The 19,759-nt window shown below is 47.2% G+C and overlaps 1 protein-coding gene across 4 annotated transcripts; it reads right to left on the bottom strand.

Annotated features, from left to right (window-relative positions):
- Positions 1–1,188: 1,188 nt before the first annotated feature.
- Positions 1,189–18,867, bottom strand: Izumo1r (IZUMO1 receptor, JUNO). Of its 4 annotated transcripts, XM_021173005.1 has the most exons (6): positions 18,625–18,867; positions 17,309–17,449; positions 16,572–16,760; positions 15,684–15,822; positions 9,020–9,106; positions 8,016–8,317 (listed from the first exon to the last, which is right to left on the bottom strand). In XM_021173005.1, the coding sequence occupies exons 1-5, from the start codon at positions 18,694–18,696 to the stop codon at positions 9,051–9,053; spliced, it is 597 nt and encodes a 198-aa protein (XP_021028664.1). In that variant the 5' UTR covers positions 18,697–18,867; the 3' UTR covers positions 8,016–8,317; positions 9,020–9,050. The 4 variants fall into 4 exon arrangements, with proteins under 4 accessions (XP_021028666.1, XP_021028664.1, XP_021028663.1 ...); XM_021173007.1 differs by lacking the exons at positions 8,016–8,317; positions 9,020–9,106 and adding an exon at positions 1,189–1,719; XM_021173004.1 differs by lacking the exons at positions 8,016–8,317; positions 9,020–9,106 and adding an exon at positions 14,975–15,575.
- Positions 18,868–19,759: the final 892 nt, after the last annotated feature.

Here is a 19,759-nt window from a genome sequence, read left to right on the forward strand (position 1 = left end):
TTTTTTTTTTTTTTTTTTTTTTTTTTTGGTTAAATGGTCTTTGTAAGTGACGTTCAAGTAGCCTGCTCTGGCTGACACAACACCAAACAGCTCAAGTGAGGCCGGAAGTCCCAGTGGAAGCTGTCAAAGCTGACGTCTGATGAGTCCTCTCTTCCTGGCTTTCAGTATTTTCGTCCTCACGTGACCTTTCTTGAATCAGACTGCATCTCTTCCTATGAGGACACTAGCCCTTCCTATTTATGGCTTACCTCATGACTTCATTCAGAATAACTGTGTCCCTAAAGCCTCATCACCCAACAGTCACCCTGGAAGTGAGGACTCCAACAAGTGAAGTTGGGAGTGTCACAACTCAGCTGAAAGCAATGTGCTTATAAACAATTTGTTGAATGTTTCCCTTCTGTTCAGCACGTTTCCATCACGTGCTTTGAAATTATGTGCAAATGGCTTCTATGCTGACTTCCAAGAGGAAGCCAGTGTATAGTTGGCCAGCCTGACTTAAAATGGGGAATGCCATTAAGGTCTCTAACTTGTAATGTTGACAAGGCATTCAATCTAGGCAGAAAGAAGTCATGAGAGATTTGATGGGATCACTACTGAGTTCTCATTCAGCTTCAATGCACATTTTAAGGAGAAAAAATAATTAAAAAGAAATAAAAATTAAGTTGCATACAGGAAGTATGCCTTTTGAGGAAGTATGATTTGGAGGGCAACCAGGGGGCAGTGTGGAGGTTTGTCAAAGGCTTTGGAGTAGCATTCACAAATGTCAAGGATCTACTGTCTCATGTCAGAGAGACAGGGCAGTGTGTTTTTCCTTCCTTTGAAGGTAAAATAATGAGAAATTCATAACGAAAATTCATTTATGAATAATTGGCTCTAGATCCACCCAGCACTAGAAATATCTGAAGGGCATGGACTGTGATGTCACCTTCAAGCCATAGCATGTGGGGGAAAAATGCAGGAATACAAAAATCATACACACAGGGAGCCAGCCACCAGGAAAGCACGATAGAGCACTTTTCGCAAATTCTCTGTGAGGGAAAATGATTTTTGGGCAATGAATAATTTGTGTTACTCAAAAATATACATTATTTATAACAATTGTAAATTTATCTTGGAGGTGAACAGTGAGTTTCTGTTGCCAAAGAATTGAGAGAAAAGGGGAGCTGCTTTTGATGAAGATGGAGATGTAAAGATTTAAAATAACACTTTATTTCATTTCTTTAATCTTTTCCAACTAAACTCAATAGGAAACAATGAATTGAAATTATAGCAAGAAGCAATTGTGTTCTTCAGAAAGGAGATCTTTTTAGAACAGTGTGGGATAAAGCTGGAACTGCTTCCTCAGGGAGACTAAACACTCTTTGTCCTTGGAGGAGCATTCTCTGTCCTTGGAGGAGTGCTCTCTGTCCTTGGAGGTGCTCTTCTGGGAAGGAGGACTCAGTGGAGAGGCAAAGGCTGGTTTCTTCCTGTGTCTCAGAAGCTAGGAAAGGCAGGAGGTTGCAGGGGTGGGTATCCTAGCTCTGGTAGGGCCAGATAACAGGAGGCTCAACTCTGTCTCAGCCTGTTCCAGCCTGTATGCAACCAAATGGTGTTCTCTGAGTCCCAGTATCATTATCTGCAATCCAGGGTTGCTGAAGGATCAAATAGAGCTGATGAAGTGCTTGCATTATGGCAGTCGTAGTTCTATAAACTGTAGTCTTATTGATAGAAGACCCTTGACTTTGTTCAGAAAAGAAAGTGAGTAAACATTGAAGAAGCCAGCTGTGCCTAGCACTATGTTACCCCCGCCCCGCCCCCACCTCTGCTTGACATTGGTTATTTGGCTTCATTATTGTGACCCAACACCAGACAAGAAGCAGCTTAATGAAGTAAGGGTTTATTTGGACTCATGACTTGAGAAGGCATAGTCCATCCTGGTGAAGGAGGCATGGTGCAGGAGCAAAACATTCAACAGTCTCAGAAGGTTGAGATGGCTGGTTACATTGTATCAACAGTCAGAAAGAAGAGAGCAGACAGCACATGGGCGTGGCTATAGGCCCCAGCCCCTCCACACTTCCTCCAACTTGGCCCTGCTTCCAAAAGGTTCCACACTTTCTAAAACAGTATCACCAGTTAGGAGACAAGCATTTCACACAACGGTTTTTCACAAGCTTTGGTGGCTTCTTCTCAGACATCATGCTCTTTGGGAATTCTTGGGTGGCTTTTGTTCTAACTTATGACTTGTGGGTTTAGAGAGAAGCCAAAACAATTAGGGGTTAAGTTCACACCTGCAGAGCATGGAATCTCATTATTTCACCCGGTAACTGGTGGTGCTCAAACTTGCCTTCCTGTGCAGGTCTTGCAGCCTTCCATTGGCTTACCAGGCTGCATTGAGCTTATTCAAAGCCAGACCCCAAAGGCCCTTATTGGACCTCCTGGACCTCCGTTGCCTATGAGAGCCTTGGCATGCCCTGTCTGTGATTCCACTATGGCAGATGGTTGACTTGAATCCCCTAAGTGTTCTGGGTTTCCCCTTTCCTTCCCCGCCAAACCATGATTTCTTCTTCCTTACCACTGAGGATTGAAGGTCGGTTCAGGATCACATCCTCACAGTGCAGGCTAGAAATGGTTTCAGTTACTATTCTTGCTGTGTCCAAATACACAACAGAAAGCAACTTAGAAAGGCTTTAGCTTAGCTCATGGTTTGAGGGAGCAGTCCACACGATGGGGAAAGTGTGCAGCTAGAGCAGCCCTTGGTTGACATCAGGAGTGTGAGGCTGCTCGCACATCTGACCAGGTCCAGAGCAAAGGCAGGAGTCCTAGAGGAGTCATCTGGCTTGCTCCTCTACCCATTGCTGATAGATATGTATATATATCTATATCTATATCTATATCTATATCTATATCTATATCTATATCTATATCTATATCTATATCTATATCTATCTATCTATCTATCTATATATATATATATATATATGGCTTTTTGAAGCAGGGTGTCAACTGGATCTAGGCTTGGGTAATAGCTGAGTTGGCAGCATGCCAGCTTCCCCATGCCTGTGCCACCAGAGACAGCTCTCCCACTTTGCCCAGGCAACAGGTGAGGTTATCTCTCCTGTCTGAGGCAGACGGCAAGTGGCTCTCCTGTGTTCACACCCTCAGGGCCAGCTCTTACACACTGCCCAGGCAAGAGACAGGGTCAGCTCTTCCATACTCATGCCCTCTAGACCAGTTCCCCTGCATCTCCACCACCAGGGCCAGCTCTACTGTGCTGCCCAGGCAAGGTACAGGACTACTCTCCAGAGAACTGCAGCTGGTGAGGGGTGTGGGTAGCTCTATGTAGCCCTCAGAGGTCAACATGGCCCCAGGTGGCAGCACAGACCAGGGATGTCCATATGGTCTTTGATGGTAATATGGGCCATGGACATCGGCACAGTCCCCTGCTGCTGCAGAGCCACAGACCCAGACGTGACCCTCGGCACCCTCTACTCATTTTACTTCATTCCAAGATTTCACGGCATGGCATGGTGCTGCCCACATTTAAGACGGGTCTTCTTCCATCTGCAAACACCTGCAAAGATCCAGAGATTCAAATCACTATGCACTGATCCATTTTCTGAAAAGCAGACAGAAAGCACTGAAGACTTTGCAGGGAACAGTTCCTTCCTGAGACATGACCCAGACTGTGAAGTTCAGCCATTCAGCTGAATGAGTCCTGTCTACTACATCATTTCTCCTTAGGCACAAGGCTGATGGGCATGGACGAGTTAATCTCCCATGCAGTGGGCAGCTCTGCTCTTCAGCAGAGTACAGAGCGCACCTGGGAGAGAGTGGTGCTTGTGTGGAGCAATTACTCTGTGCAGGAAATAGGGAAGACGGAAGGCACCAGGCTGAAATCGCAGTTTGAGTGCTAAGCACGGGGCAGTCAGCCATTTAGCTATTAATGCATTAAACACAGGTACTTACATTGGCCAAGAACGGTGGCAGGAAAAGGCATGAAAACTGTTAAGGTGCAGTCGTTTTCCTCAAAGAGCTGATAGTTCAGGTCTGGGAAGCTAAGAGATACGAATACTTGCTACGTGTGTGACAAGCATGGAGAGGAGAGAGGGCTATCCGATCCTGGCAGTGGAAGGCCTCTGAGGCCTGGAGGCCTGGCTTGGCACCTTGCACCCTTCTGTAAAGTTGCAGCTTACTGTACCTGAGCTCCCTGGAGAGGGACCACCCCTGGTTTCAGACACATGATGCCAGTTCCAGTGGCCCCCAGTCTGCCTGCCCACACCCATGATTGCCTGCCTGTTCACAGTTTCAGGGTTGGACAGCTTGATAAAAGCATCACAGAGAACTCAAGAAGGCCCTTCAGTTACTCGATATGCTTTTGTATGTGCAAGTGTGTGAGCACACATGTGCCCGCATGTATGTGTTCCTTTGTGTATGCATATGTGTGATTTGTATGAAGGTATATGTGTGTGCGTACATCGTGTGTGCCTAGGTCAGAGGACAACTTCAGTGATGTTCCTCAGGAGCCATCCACCTGGCTCTCTTTCACTGTTTGTTTGAGACAGAGTCTTCCTGGCCTTGAACTTTCTCTCTTGGTTAGACTTGTCATGCACCCCAGGGACCTACCTCCCCAGTGGTGGGATTACACATGTGCACTACCATGCCCAGCCTTTAAAATGGGGATTTTGGGGATTAAACTCAGGTTCTCACACTTGGAAGGTAAACATTTTACTGACTGTGTTATCTCCCCAGCCCATTACATGGTTTTATTATAGCAGGTAGGCACAGTATGAGGTGGAAGAGAGACACATAGTTTCTGTGTCCTTCCCTTGGGAGTCAGGTTGGCACCGGCCTGGCACATCAACCTATTCACAGGCCGGAAAGCCGCACTGAGCTGCAGTATGAAACCAGCCATTAGGACTTCAGTCTGTTTGTTCGGTGGGCATGATGGTTTAAACCACTGTATTTACCACTCAGTTCCTGTAGGCTCTTTCCTCCTTAGAGCCTCTGGCTGGACCTTCTCATGCCCCATCCTAACACTAGCTTGGGAGCTACCAATAACCACTTTAAAGCATGAAGAAAGCATTCATCAGGAAATTCCAAGAGTTTTTAGGATCTCTACGGCAGGCTTCAGGCTAAGGAGGAAACAGATATTTCATTCAGCACATCTTGATATAAAACATCAGCCTGCATTTTGGAAGTTAGTTATACATGGTGATATCAGCTTCCCGTGGGACTTTGGGAGTCTCTGTCACCTCTGACTTGAGCCATCTTTTCTTTCTCTGTACAATTGCAGGAAGTGTCATTTCTACCATCAAGGCCATTAAAAACCCAGGCACAGAGCAGACTGCCTGGACAATAGTCATTCAGGAGCAGAAAAGGCCATAAGTTAGGATTCTTGGTTCAAAATTCAATGGCCACCTACCTGAGACACTTTTGCCAGGTCACTTAGCCATTGTGGACTGTGATTTCTTAGCCATAGACTGAAGAACTGAGACCTGGAAGCCAGTGGGCAATACTGCTTACTGGCCAGTATGATATTGTTCTGAGAGATGGAGAAAACCCAGAGAACCTGGGTTGATCTGGGACACTAAGCCCTCGGTTTATCGGAGCTACTGTTGGCTGATTTGCTGTTGTTCATTTGAAACTGTGCTGATTGGTACTTTCTATATGTCTATTGTTCTCACCATTAAATGCTTTCCGTGCCTCTGGGGAAGAGAAGCACATATATGTAGGCACCTCGCACCCTCTGAAGTGAGACTCTGCTATTTAGGAACCTTAGCTTGGTAACTCTCCATTCACTAATGGGGACCACAATACCAGCCTCTGAGGCTGTGGTTACAATGCATGCTAATGTGTGTTGATAGTTTGTAGACAGAGGTTAATTTACATAAATCTGCTTCTGAGCACAAAGGCTTTGCAATAGGAAAGCGTGCTGTGCCTTTCTCTACTCACCTCTCAGTCCACCCAAGGCCAAACAGCTCTTAATGTTGCTTATATAATTACCTTGCTTTGTTCTCTCTTACTGTATGGACCTCCAGAAAGAAAATCATTTGCCCTGTCTGACAGCTTGAGTATAAAACATGGTAAGTGCCAACGAGTCAGGGATTACTGGAAGAGCAAAGAGGTTATTTTATGGTTACGAAATCATAAACAACTATGGAAGGAAGAATGGCCCTGCCCTCACCATTGAGAGTCCACCACAGTTCTTCCTTGATGAGTCTCCACTGTTATGGTAACCGAGTGGCCACCATGGCTCTCTCCTGGTGAGCCTCTACTGCTATGATAACATTCTGTCCTCCATAGAGGTACCTTTAAAATCATATAGGAAATAGGATATACCTGGGGAAAATCTAGAGATCCAGAAGGGATTCACATCTGGGCTAGAGTGTCAGTCACACCCCTACTTAGAGCACCAGCAAGGGTGCTTATCCAGGAAGAGAGAAATCAGAGTTTCTTTTCAGCACCTCTGGCTGGAGAGAGAACCAAGGACATGGGGTCCTTTCTTCTAAGCTGCCTGGCACATTTCAATCTCCATTTTCATCATCACGATGACTACAGAACCTGGTGATCCTACATTCTTGCTAGAGAGCCTGAACCTGAGGATCAGCTAAACCACACTCTGATTTCTGACCCAGGGGAGGTGCTGATGAAAATCTGAAGCCACCAACAGTTGCTGATACTTTATTAACCAGCGTTATCTATGATTTGACTGTTCCCCACCCACAAACCACAAGAAATCTGCAGCAACCTAACAAGAAATACAGCTCTGTACTTCCAGTTGCAGGTTGGTGATGACTTGGTCAGTGATGTTGGCTTCCTTACTCTTTGTTCCCATTCAGCCCCCACCCAGAAAGCCAGATGTATCACAGAAGACACCCCACAGTTCATCAGCCTGCCCTCAGCTTCCACAGGAAACTCCCACTTGAGCATGCTAAAGTAGTCCCCACTTATCTTCTTCTTTAAATGATGAGTCTTTCCACTTCTACCTGACTCTGCATCTCTGCCAATTGGCAAGGAATGGTGGCTGGTAGCCTGGCCATGGCAACATCTGAGCCAACAGCCTTCTTGCTCTCATTTGCCCCTGGGGTTGGGGATGCCTTCTGTTTCTACCCACAGAGTAGGATAGCTTCTTGTTGATCGTTTTAGAGACAGAGCCCTATGAGCCTTCAGAGAGAAAAGAGAAGGGGGCTGTGGAATAAGGAAACCCATACTTATTGCTGAACCCTGAATTCTCAAAAGAGACACATGGGTTCAGAGTGAAACTATGACAGTCTCCTGTGGCAGGCAGTGGCAGACAACACTAAGCTGTAAGCAGAGTGCTGTCTGTAACCACCTTTCTAAGAAACAGCCCCAGAGAAGAAATTAACCTCTGATTGCCCCCGGTGACATACAGACGACTCGGCTCCTCCAGGCAGTAAAGTGTATTCTACTGCAGATGCTGCTGGCATCATGGGCAGCTTAGAGTAGAGCCTTACTCCCTCTGTCATCTCCAGCATTCTGCTGTCTCAAGGCTGCCATCACATTTCCTAGCAGAGCCATAGGTGGTAAAATCAGTTGTCAAGCCATAGATGACAAGCGTGACCCCACAAGGCCCAGCCTGGCATGAGGGAGGGGTTACCCTATGGGAGGCTCAGGCAGGGGCATCTGTGCTCAGGAAGAGGACTATGAAGGATTGGATACACCTCAAGGTCTGGATAATAAACTTCATTCTGTTCCATACACAAAGCAGATCAGTGGTCCATTAATTAACAAACATCTCTCATCTTCCCTCTGTGTGACTTTGGGGTGCGTATCTGTTACTTTCCTGTTGCTGAGACAAAACATCTGATAAAAGCAAGTTAAGAAGGGAGGGTTCATTTTGGCTCAAGGTTCAAGGGTGCAGTCTATCATGGTGGGGAATGTATGGGGCAGGAGTGAGTCTCTTGGTCACATGAGGGTTCCCTTCAGGCCACTGAATAGCAGGGAAATGAGCCACTAAGGGACAAGAATGAAACTCAGTTCAGCCCAAATTAGGTACTAGTGCTGGGACAAATCTTGGAGAGTCTGATACCAGTTTATTTTAGCCATATTTAAGCACAGCCCAATTCTGGAAGTTTCCTGATAGCGGTTACCTCAGTGCTGTGAGTACAGCAAAGCTTAAGGCTTGTTTACATTTGAAACTCTTTCATAAAGACGGGTTCTGTGGACTCAGAAACAGTGCTCACAGTAAAGGTCTTGGGAGCATGACTGAGGTAAACACAGTGCCAGTGGGTGTCAGGATTGGCCTGGCCCTAAGATAACACAGAGGTCACTTAGGCTGCTGTGAAGTGCCATCATTCATAGGGTTGGGTTCAATGGCCTAGAAGCAATACTCACAATTTAGGAGGAAAAGATCAGATTTAAACAAACAGTATTCTGGGTGATATGGGTAGAGCCTGGTTCAACAGGGAGCAGACAACTGTAAACTACATTTTACTCCGAGCATTCCAGGAGAAGAGCCAAGTATCTTCTCCCTATGGAGAGGGAAGCGGCATGTTTGCATCTTCCTGGTTTTTCCAGCATTTATCTGTGTGCACCGTGACCTTCGCCTTCTGCATGGTCACTGCGTCGTCACATCACACCACAGTCAGGAGGAGAGGAAGTGACGGCAGCTCCATTTCTCCTTTTTATTCTTTAGTCTGGGACCATACCTTGGATGGTGACATCGACATTCAGGGTGGCTCCTAGGCATGCCCAGAGGTGTGTCTCTTGGGTGATTCTAGATCCTGTCGAGTTGATGACCAATATGAACCCTCACAGGCAGTAAAGATGAACTTAGCTCTCCATCACCACCCAGGGGAGGCGAGGAGACAGGAATCAGGTGCTTAGCAGAGTTCATCTAGTTGGCTGACAAAGTGACTTCATTATAGGCAAGATGGTGAGGAGGGTGTGTTTTTGGGACAGTGGTCCTGTTGAAGAGGAAGTGGCATGGTAGCCCACACTTCCTGACATGCTATTAGCATTACTTGCAGGATAAAAAGAGAAACACCTGCCCCTTATTGCATGGGCCAGTGGCTCTGACCTGTGCATCGTCTGGTTTGCTTGTCCTCTTATCACCTCCTATCCTCTTCTGCAGTCTTGACAAGTACTTTGGATGGTGTGCCATTTTCTAAAACAGAAGGTGTGCAGAGCAGCAGAAATGCTAAGCATGAAAATTCCCAGCATGGAGTAGACTCACCCCACACTGGAGTAGGCTCAGGATGCAGAATCTAAGATGGGTGTGGGAAGAAATGGCTACATTCCCTTAGCAGTGCTCTGAGATTGTTGGTGAAGCTCAGTGGTGTAGAAAGTGCCTCTTGCTGCTAGCCTTTTGAGAGCAGCTAGGAGAGAGACACTGTGACATCTACTTCCCCACATCTTTGTTTTAGGGACCCATGATTTGTCATCAGCATCTCTGTATTCCACTCGACAAGGCAACTCTGTTGCAGAATAGAGCAGACTTCCAAGGGGAGAGAGTAGACAGTAGCCAGAGAGACCACTGCCCCATGGTTTTCCTGAAAGGCTTTGTCCCAGTAGTTGACAGTCTATATTGAGTGTTAAACACTGTATCTCGTACTTAATAAGAAAGTCTCCTGCTAGCAGGCACATCCAACCTGTACCTCATGGGCTTCATGTACCTAAAGACAGCTATGAATGTGGCCAAACACAAACTCTGAAACTTATTTAAAACGTTATGATGTTTATCAGCCTTTTATTTTATAACCTGATCGAGTGGCTTTTTAAAAAATAGTTTGTTTTTATTTTTAACTATGTGTATATGTCTGTGGTTCTGTACATGTGAGTGCAGTACCTGAGAAGGCCAGAAGAGGGCATTGCTGGAAGTTGCCTGAGGTGACGATGGGGACCAAACTCGGGTATTTTGCCTGAGTGTGAACTTTGTAGGTGACAGTGTTGTGTAATGTTGAGACAAGAGGTTGGCCACAGCTGTGTGCAGGGCTCCTGGAGACAGCTTAGAGAGTTTTCCATTAGTGACTTTTAGGTCCATTCAGGGTGTCACACCTCTTCCTAGGGCCAGAGATAAGACTCAAGATCCACTCCTCGGACTAGCAATTATTATTTTTTTCTGCTCCATTCCTTTGAGCATAAGGGTGTGATCCACCCCAGGACCCCCCAAGCCTGCTAACAGCTAACCAACCACCAGACACTCTCATTTTCTTTCGACTTGATCAGATTCAGCTCTTCAGCATCCAGAGCTCTATTTGATAACAATTCATGGTGCATGCTCTGTGCTACTGAAAGAGGGCTGATTAAAACTGTCACACTAAAAACAGATATGTTGGGAAATAATCTCAGCTTCCCTGAGCTGGGAAATGGGTTGTGGACTTAGAGATTACTTACTAATGAATTAGTGAACCCACGGCACCCCACAACTTCCTGTGCTGTTGTGATGCTCTGAGGGCTCTGAGGGAAGGAGGCTACACATGATTTATGCCCACAAAGGATTAGCTGAACTAAGCTATTTGAGCAATGAGCCCCTTCAGAGACCCGGCTTCCTGCAGCTTTTTGCTATAGCACCGGATTCTAGCTTAGGAAAAATTACTCCTTCCTCCCAAAGCTCACCACTGAATGGAAGTAATCACAGCCTGCTAAGTACTAGCTCATTCTGCATGAAGCAGTCAGAGGGCCTGAGCCCATCAGCTTCACAATCAGCAGCTGTTCAGAGTGCTCTGACATAGCCTTCATTGCTGTGGGCAGATGCAAAGCTCAGAGGGGCTTTTCTGTTGCTGCTGCCAACTTTTAGGATCCGTATAATGTGTTCTTAGCCGGAAAAGAATCCTCTCTGGGTTTTGAATCTCACTCTTTGGTGGAGTTTGGTCCTCTGGAAAGTTCATCCTCCCATATGGTGGAGGAAAGATAAGCATTCTGGGCTGTGAACTTGGAAAGCTAGCCATGAGGATCAGCTGCCCAGACCCCACAGTGTGGCCAGAAAGCCCCTGAGGTTCCAGAGGTTTGAGCATCTAATCTCAGCAGATGGCCAAAGCTTGGTGCTAATTGAGCCAGCATTTTATATCTGAAGCAGTTCATTCTGCACCTGCATTTAAATAGTTTCTGTCTTTGTCTCCATAGGAAAAGAATGTTTGACCCACTAACCTGTGCTCAGCCTTGAGCTCTTCTGCCTGTCTTCTGTTCCCTTGCTTTATCTCCACTAGAACTCCTCCTCTACCCCAAGTATATACCCCAGAAAACCAAATAGTTCTCCAGGTGTCTTTACCATATCTATTTCTTCTATTTTGGCTCCTCTTCTCCCTCCCAGAGTCCCCTGTGCTCCCTTTCCTAACAGATGTCTTGTCTATAGTTCTTGAAGTCTCTTTTTTATTGTTTTCTTACATTGTTGCACTACTTTTATTAAAATATCAATTTTCAAGGACAGGAATTCTGTCTGTTTCCTCAATAAGCCATTTAAGGAGATGAGCTGTAGTGAAAAGCCCAGAGAAATGTACTCAGTGTGCATCTCTATGTTGGAAGAAGGGCACAGGGGTCCAGTAACACCTCTGGACCAAGTGCACCCTTCGTCTTGACTTGAAGTCCAGGTTTAAACAGAGAGCAAGAAGTATGCATAATCACAAAGCCATGCTCAAGGAGTCCCACCCATACTTGTCTCAGATGCAGTCTTCCCTGAAGATGATCTGCTAAGGTGTCAGAACTGTGTGACATCTCTTTCCAAGAAACAACATATTCCTCCTCTGGTTGGTCCCAGGCTCCAGCCTGTTCCTTCTCCTAGCCTAATATTCCTAGGGAAAGTTTATCTTATCGAGTAGTCTGATAGACAAAGATAGGCACAGTGTTTCTTTAGAATATCTTCATTCCTGACACACAGATAGCAAGAACCAGAAGAGCAGCTGTAAGCTTCCTTAGTTTTGAATGATTTGTGTGGATGGGCAGGAGTTATGAACTCAAGTATGTGGGTATGTATATATGTGAGAAAATAGGCAGGCCAGAAAGGGGTTCTGGATTCCTCTGAGCTAGGGCCAAAGATGCTTTTAGGCTCCTGGCTTGTTATGTAGGTGATAGAATATGAACTCTGGCCACCACGATTGTGTGAAAAGTCATCTCTCCAGCCACTATCCTAGTTTTTCAATCTATGATTCCAAATGGGACCAAGTGGTAAAAAACAAATATTATTTTACCCAGTCATATGGGACCCAAACTACCTCATTTCCAGCATCCTCTGCCAATAGCACAGATTTCAGGGCAGACCAAAAGCCTTCCTTCTCTGCCTTTGATTCTCTGCCAAAATGCAAATTGTAATAGGGACAGCCTTCAAAGCAAGCATGACCTGACTAATCGGCCTTCCCTGGGGCCCACTTAAGTGGTCATCATTTACCTCCACACTCTTACTAAGCAAAGTCTTCCAGTGGACAGCCCCATCCCACATCTAGAACTTCCCAGCAGCATACAAACAAGCACTCACAAAACCAAACCAGCTCTATAAAACGCACCCAGCCCTCATTCTTAAGTGTAGACGGATAAGCCGAAGTCACCAGACTTGGAAAACCAGCGGAGTACAGAAAACATCAGAGAGCAGAACGGAGCAACCTTGGGGGATGTGCATCTTTCAGAGACTAGGGACAAGCTTTTGAAAAAAATTTTAATTAGATCTTCGGTGAGACTTAAGAAAATATTACAGCCGCAAAACCCAGAACAGCAGGCAGTGACAAACAAGGGAATGGGAGACATCTCCTGGAAATAATTAAAAATGGATTGCTGAAATTAAAAAGATTGGAAGATGAATTCAAGAAACTATCAGGACACAGTGTAAAAAGATAATCTGTATAGCAGAAAAGAAAAACCAGGTTAAGACTTAACTTTGTGTGGATAAATGGTTAGGGGTGGGTTCCTCTCAGCCATGGTCTTGGAGTAGAAGACGGTGCTGGCTGGAGCTTTGAGCTAGGTGTCAAAAGTCCTTAGGCCCATGTGTGTTAGTGCTTATACAAACAATCTGAGAGTCAACAGTTCACTTCTCTCTCTAAAACCTCCCACTTCTCTATCCCAAAGTGGAGAGGGGCAGGAATCGGTCTCTCTAGCCATATGAGCTCTCCCAGCTTTACCAGCCTTATCTTCACCCTTGCTTTCTTCCTTATTGACTATAGTTCTGCCTCATTCCACCCTGGGCCAGGCTGTTCAGTACAAACATTGGAGCTGGGGAACAGCTGGAGCTGGGGGGGAGGGTCAGCTAGAGCTGGGGGGAGGGTCAACTGGAGTGGGGGGTCAGCTGGAGATGGGGGTTAGCTGGAGATGGGGGTTGGCTGTAGCTGGGATGAGCTGGACATGAGGGTGAGCTTGAGAGGAGAGTTGCCAAAGACTGGGTGTGTAGGCTAAGGATGTGCAGTCACATGGAACTTTGGGGTCTGCTGGATATGGGAGTTAGATTTTGCTGGTTTCAAACATATCTTGGCCAAGTTCTAGTCTGAAAAGTGAAGATAAAGGCTATGCATCAGTGCTTTCACAAGACTCCAATGGAAAACCTGACCTGTTACATGCTTAGAGACCTTCCTGTGCATCCAGTGGTTGATAGAATCTGACTGTTTAACAGAACTAGTCTTGTTTTCTTCACCTCAGTTCTAACTCTACTTTGGTGAGTTTTACACTTATAACACTTTAAAATCATTAAAGTCTTGACTGCATGAGCAAGACACCCTCAGATTCTCCATGGTTCTCCATCCTGAAGAAAAAGATGGGGATGGGAGTGTCCCTGTATTATATGTTGGCTAGCTTCAAACTTAGTCAGCCTTCTTAGTCAGCCTTCTGCCTCAGACTCCATGGTGTGTGTCACCATGTCTGGCTTCCTGTAGGTAATTTTGAAGGTGTATGTATTAGTTCATTTATAAGCCATGGGCAGCTCTGTTCTTTGGGGTCTCTGTGCCTCAAAGGGAGAACATATTTTTTTGTTCTCCACTGAAATTCAAGCCTTGCTTCTGTGAAACTCTTTCAGGACCCATCTAGCTGGCCCTTTTCTTCTAGATATCCTGTACATAAGTTTGTCCCTGTTATTTCTGACAGCTGTCCCCTGCTCCAGATTCTAAGCTCCACACTTGGCTTTGCGACAGAGTTTGCGTCAAGAGAGAATCAGCATTCTTGAGAAAATACCTGCTGTGTCCCCTTGTCACAAGAAAGTGTGACAGAGAAGTCATTACCTAGCATTGGGAGGGGTTAGCTTCTGACTCTGGAAGGTCCCTAGCACACAGATCAACACTGTGGATCTACTCATAGGGAATACTTGAGCCAGTGGCCCTTCTACAAGCTAATGCTATACTTCAGTCTCAGGCTTTTGGACGTGATCTAGCAAGTGGGACCCCCTGAATCCCCCCTTCTTTGTTTGTAAATTAAATCATCTAGTCCAACACCTCATTTCTCTCAGTGGGAAAGAAAAATCAAAGCAGTCTTACATGAAGATCAAAAGAATTGTCAAGAGTTACAGAGCAGTGGAAAGGCTTTGGGGATTTAGCTGAGTGGTAAAACATGTGCCCAGCAAGCATAAGACCAGGGTCAGTTCTCAACACAGGGGTGGGGGGTTGGGTGTATCAGAAAGTAGAAAAAAACAGCTTAGAAGTCAAGGGTCCAAAATTCAAGACTAGCACGTTATGACTGTGGATATGGTTCAGTTGTTAGGGTACTTGGCTAGCAGGCTAGCTCCCTAGCACAGCCTGAGACCAGGGGCGATCGCATATGTGTATAAGTCCAGAACTGGAAGGTGGACGGAAGAAGATGAGGTTTAAGGTCATCCTTGAGTTCCAGGGCCAACCTGGGATTCATGAGAGTCTTTCTCAAGAAAAGAGAAGGGGAGAAAAGAAAGGAAGGGACACACACACACACACAGTGTATAAGAGAAAAACATTCCAAATGACCAATAAATATTAACAGTTCTCATACCCCTTAGTAGTCAAGGAAATTAAAATCTTAATGAAGGCAAGGCAGCTCTCTCGATGCATCTTGGATTGGTGCTCATGGGACTAGACCAGAATGACACATGGAGAGGAGATTTTTCTAGCCTTTTATTGAAGGTACCATGATAGGATATGTCGCTTGGCTGTCAGCATTGTCTCTGTCACAAAAGAGATGGCTGCGGACAGAAGAAGCACCGGAGTCCTATAGTAGTGCCCATTCGTAAAGGCAGGAGAAATGAGGCACCGTAGACTGCTGGGTACCAGCTGCCATCCAGACCAGTGGAGATGGAGCCAAGCATGGAGGGGACTCTGGGAGGCATGGGAAATTCAGGCGCCAGCCTGCCCCCAACATGAATAGCCTGAGGATGGAGATGGCCATGGCCCAGAAGGATCAGGAAATGTGGGTTGGAGAGGGAGGCGGGGCTCAGGGATGGAACAACAGGCACAGAGAGAAGGCTGGGAGGGTGTAAGAGAGCTGTGGGGCTAAGGCAGAGATGGCAAAGTGGAGGGCCACTTCCACGTTGGGGTTGCTTTGGGTGGGCTCAAACCACTTCTGCAGACACCGCCCACTGTTCCTGCGCTCAGGACTGGCCTTGAATGCGTTGTTCCAGATCTTCTCACACAGGTCATCCGGGGTGGGGAAGTGATACAAAAAAGGGAGGCAGGGCGCATGTGCGGGGCAGTGTTTCTTCTCTGTGGGGATTGAAAACGGGCTCCTAACTTCCCACTGTCCCTTCCCTTCTGAGCCCCGTGCAGCCTCACCCAGTCGGAGGGCCACAAGTACGTAGTTAATCCACTCACCCTCACTCCAGTCCCAGCCATGGAGCCAGTTGGATTTACAAGTCGAAGATGTGTGGCAGGCTCTCCACCAGTCCTCACAATCCTCCCGGCACAGCGGCACGCCTGAAACCCACTGCTCTTCCTGCCCGTTTGGGACCACCTGGGTGCAGGAAGAGAGGGGCATATTTTAATTCTTTACAATGTCTGTAAGCATTATTTCTTCTCTCTGCGTGCACGTGTTTACATTCTGTAAATGCAGGCGAATGTGTGTGCGTGCACGCATGCTAGTACTCATGCCTCTCTCTGCAGAGTCCAGGGAACAACCTCAAGTATTGGTCTTCAGGCACCATCCACATTGGTTCTGATTTTCTCTTTGGCCTAGACCTGGCCAAGCAGGCTAGGCTGGCTGGCAAGCAAGCTCCTGGGACCCACCTGTCTCTGCCTCTGCAGTGCTGGGATTACAGCAACATACCTCCACATCTGGCTTTTTTTTTTTTTTTTTAATAAGGATTGAACTAAGGTCCTCATGCATAGTGATAAGCACTTCACTGACTAAGCTATCTCTCAGCCCTAGGCATCATCACCATCAATTATTGGATAAATGAGAACCGTGAGGCAGAGCAGCTCATTGGTCCCGGGCCTTACAGTTAGTAAGTACAGGAGATAGAATTCACACTCAGATTCATCTCATTCCACCCTGCCTTATCCTACAGTGTCTGTCATGCTATCATGCAGGGACAGAGGCATTTTAGCTTCCTTTTCATCCCTGTCTCCAGCAGGGACCTCTGGCTCTGCTCTTATCCCTAGAGGGGCAGCATCTCCTGTTCCTACTTGCCTCCTGTAGATGCCAGCCTAGGATTGAATGGAAGGGTGTTGCATGAGTCTGCCTCCTGTCTCCTATGTCCTCACCGGCTGGATCCAAGGCCCCAGGTTGGGGGAACACTCATGGAAGCAGATGGCCTGGATGAAGTGCTTGCGACAGGCTGGGGTCAGCAGTCCACAGTGCATCATGCTGAAGTTAAAGAGCAAGGGCTCCTCAAGGTGGGCTTCCCAACTTGTGGAACGTGTGCAGCAGGCATTGTCCTCCCAAGGCTTGCACTGAGGTGGGGGCAGAAGGGTATCAGGAGAGGGGATATGAGCGCCTCTCTAGAGGAGGAACTCTAGTATCTGAAGAATGAGGCGCACCTGACCATTGACCTCCCTCCCCTCTGTCTTCTTGCCACAAAGTAGAGCTTCCAGGTGTCTGCTCCAGGGGGTGGGGGTGGGGCAATAAATCCAGGAAAGCAAATAGAAAGAAGATTCAGGAACCCAGTGGTTACCGTGGGTGGGAGGAGCTTCTCGTTGGAATTTTCCTCCTCCCACAGCCTTTAGGAAACTGACAAGGAGACAAATTAAGGCCTGTCTCCCCAGCGCACGTCGGCAGGGAGGCTTGCTCTGACCCACGGTTAGCTAGCATAGCCTCTGGGATCACCACATGACCTGTTTCCCAAGCGGCCAGAGCAGCTTAGTGGCAAAGCCCTAGATGGACCCCAAATTAAGGATCTAAATGATTAGGGGTGATGGGGTACAGAGACCACCTGGTCTGTATTTCTTCTCTAGTAATTCTAAGAAGCTGCCCTAGTCCCTGGGCCAGCTCTGCTCTGTACCTCCTGGTAGAGTTCGTCTTCTGGGCCAGGTTCTTGCTTGTGGCGCTTGGAATTCATGCAGACGTTGATCAGTTTGTCCCCTACCAAGGTGGGTAGGACTGCCCACAACCCCAAGAGGATCTGCCACCACTGAGCCATGACCTGCTGCAGAGAGGAGCCCATGGTAAAGAGAAACTGGTCTTTCAGAAGACCAGGAAGGTAACACCCACCCCACTCCTGCCAACCATCAGGCACTGAAGAGGGAGGAGGGGCTCCAAGGCTCCCTTAGGTTGCTGAAATATTCTGGCTGCTCCTGGAACCTTCTGTGTAGAGCAGCATCACAGAATGTAGAGTAAGACTTGGAACTGACACTCATTACAAACCATTGCAGGAATGTAGAAAGCAAACTGACCAACAGGGGAAAAGAGAAGAAAAAGAAAAACAAACAAACAAACAAACAAACAGCAGGTCTGAAGAGGAGGGCAGGCAAGGAATGGATCCAAGCTGTTCACTTAGATACAGTTTGCTAGTTTGGTAATCATATGGACTCGAAGTTTAGAGCTTTAATCCCAGCCCACGGCCAGCCTCTTGGCCAAGTAACCAATTCCCAGTAAACAGATTCTCCTTATGGCGGGGTGGGATGTCAAAGCCAGCTTTATCCATCACATGCCAACCCTAGTTCTATTCCCTAGGAAGGGTCCACACCAGCTCCTCAGAGTAGCTCATCCCCACCCTGACCCTTCAACCAAAGAGCTTTCCTTAGCTCATTTCAACCAACCCCAGTCTATCTCAGAGACACCCTGTGTGTCAGGCTGTAACAGACAGCCTAAGACCCCTGCTGGCCTCTTGGGGCTAGGGGCTGAGGAATATTCCGCCTTTAAGCCCTCATCCTAGCACAGGAACACGAAGGCTGGCTTGTACCTTGGTGTTTACTGATACAGTTCCAGTTCTCTTCTGGGTTGTACTGGCAATGGGGGAGGGGATGGAGAGGCTGGACAGAGAGACCACCCCTCTGCTAGAACAAGGGCAAACCCGGCTTCAGGAGGGCTCCAGTCAGTCCTCACTGCCAGGACTTCAAGGGTCTTACGTCACCTAGGCTTGCTGGGAGCCTGCCCTACACATCAGCAGTTTAGCCGGAGTAGTAGTCTACCTCAGGATGTCTGAGATGTGATTGAGAGACCCAGACTCTTCTGCAGGACCCATCCTGAACTCCAAACCCAAGACTGCTCTTCCACAGAGCCAGCTCCAAGTTTGCACAAAGAACTATTCTGAAAGACCGGGAAGGTAGGATGAAGAGAGGAAAGACACCAGCCCCTCAGCATTGTCTTCAGATGTACCTTCAAGGCAGGGCCCTCCTGTTGCTCCTCCTGATGCCAAAGAGGTGAGTGGGCTGAGGGCGCTCCACCCATTGCCCTTTTATCAGCCTTCAGCTTCTATGAGCTACAGGTGTGGAGAGCAGCCAGTAGCTAGACCTGAGTAGCCTCCATGCCTCCAAAAGAGAGAGAGAAACAAGACCTTGTGGCACCAGAGATCCCTGCCTTGGGTGGCAAGTTCAACTCTCAGTACTGCTTCTAACCTGTGAGAACTTGGAAATAACTTAGATTCTATCAGTCTGTTGCTCTGTAATGAGAGCTGTTGGCAGAATCTGTCCAGGAAAAAGGAATCATGAAAAGGTCACAGCCCAGGGATGTCTTAACGGTTCCTTCATCTTTTGTTCTCAGAAGCTTCCACGGGTCCCTTCCTCTGCTCAGACCCCTGGGGCCTCTGAGTAACAGAATCCTCCCACGGCATCTGGAGCAAGCTTGGCAGCACGCAGGTGCACAGACAGGCAGCTTGGCGAGCCAAGAATTTAAGCAACAATCAAAACTGAAACAAAAGCCGCCCCCCAGGGCCACCAGGGGCAGCCTGCATTTGCACCCTGTGCCTGGTCTGATGGCTCCTCCAAAGGTCCCATTGGAGGCGATGCCCATAACTTTGCTTGTCTTTTATGTTCTGTCTCCAAAGGAAAAGTAGCCAAAAATCACTGAAATTTCATACAAAAAGTAGTAAATAAGTAAGTAAATAAAAACATTCCTTGTGTTTTCCACCAAGGAAGACAAAGTACAGCACACGGTGTTCATCTGCCAGTCAATGTACAAAGCACATTGATTTTGTGCAGGAAAAATGGCAGTTTCCATGCATGGGTATGGAGTACTGAACATCCACGAGGACTAGTCACGGGGTTGGAGGCTAAGGCACTGGTACACAGTCTGGCTTACTGCCTGCAAGAATACCCCAAATGAGCACTCTCTTTTGTAGGGGATACTGAGGCTTGGACAGAGGTTGATGGAGCTAGAATCTGAAAAGGCTTGTTTGACTCCATATTTAATGCTTATGAACCAGGTGAGGGGGATGCCTCTAGGACTGAGGGGCAGGAACTATCCAGATCTTTAAAAAAGTTAAACGTCACAGTCAGACTTTGGGGGTAGGGGT

This window comes from Mus caroli, chromosome 9 (assembly GCF_900094665.2).
Source record: "Mus caroli chromosome 9, CAROLI_EIJ_v1.1, whole genome shotgun sequence".
NCBI lineage: Eukaryota > Metazoa > Chordata > Mammalia > Rodentia > Muridae > Mus > Mus caroli.

Coding starts and splice junctions, on each gene's coding strand:
- Izumo1r (XM_021173003.1), bottom strand. CDS start 17,446: ATGGCTCAGTGGTGGCAGATCCTCTTGGGGTTGTGGGCAGTCCTACCC. Junction 16,761..17,308: donor AAGACGAACTCTACCAGGAG/GTACAGAGCAGA, acceptor CCCCCACCTCAG/TGCAAGCCTTGGGAGGACAA. Junction 15,823..16,571: donor TGGGGCCTTGGATCCAGCCG/GTGAGGACATAG, acceptor TCCTGCACCCAG/GTGGTCCCAAACGGGCAGGA.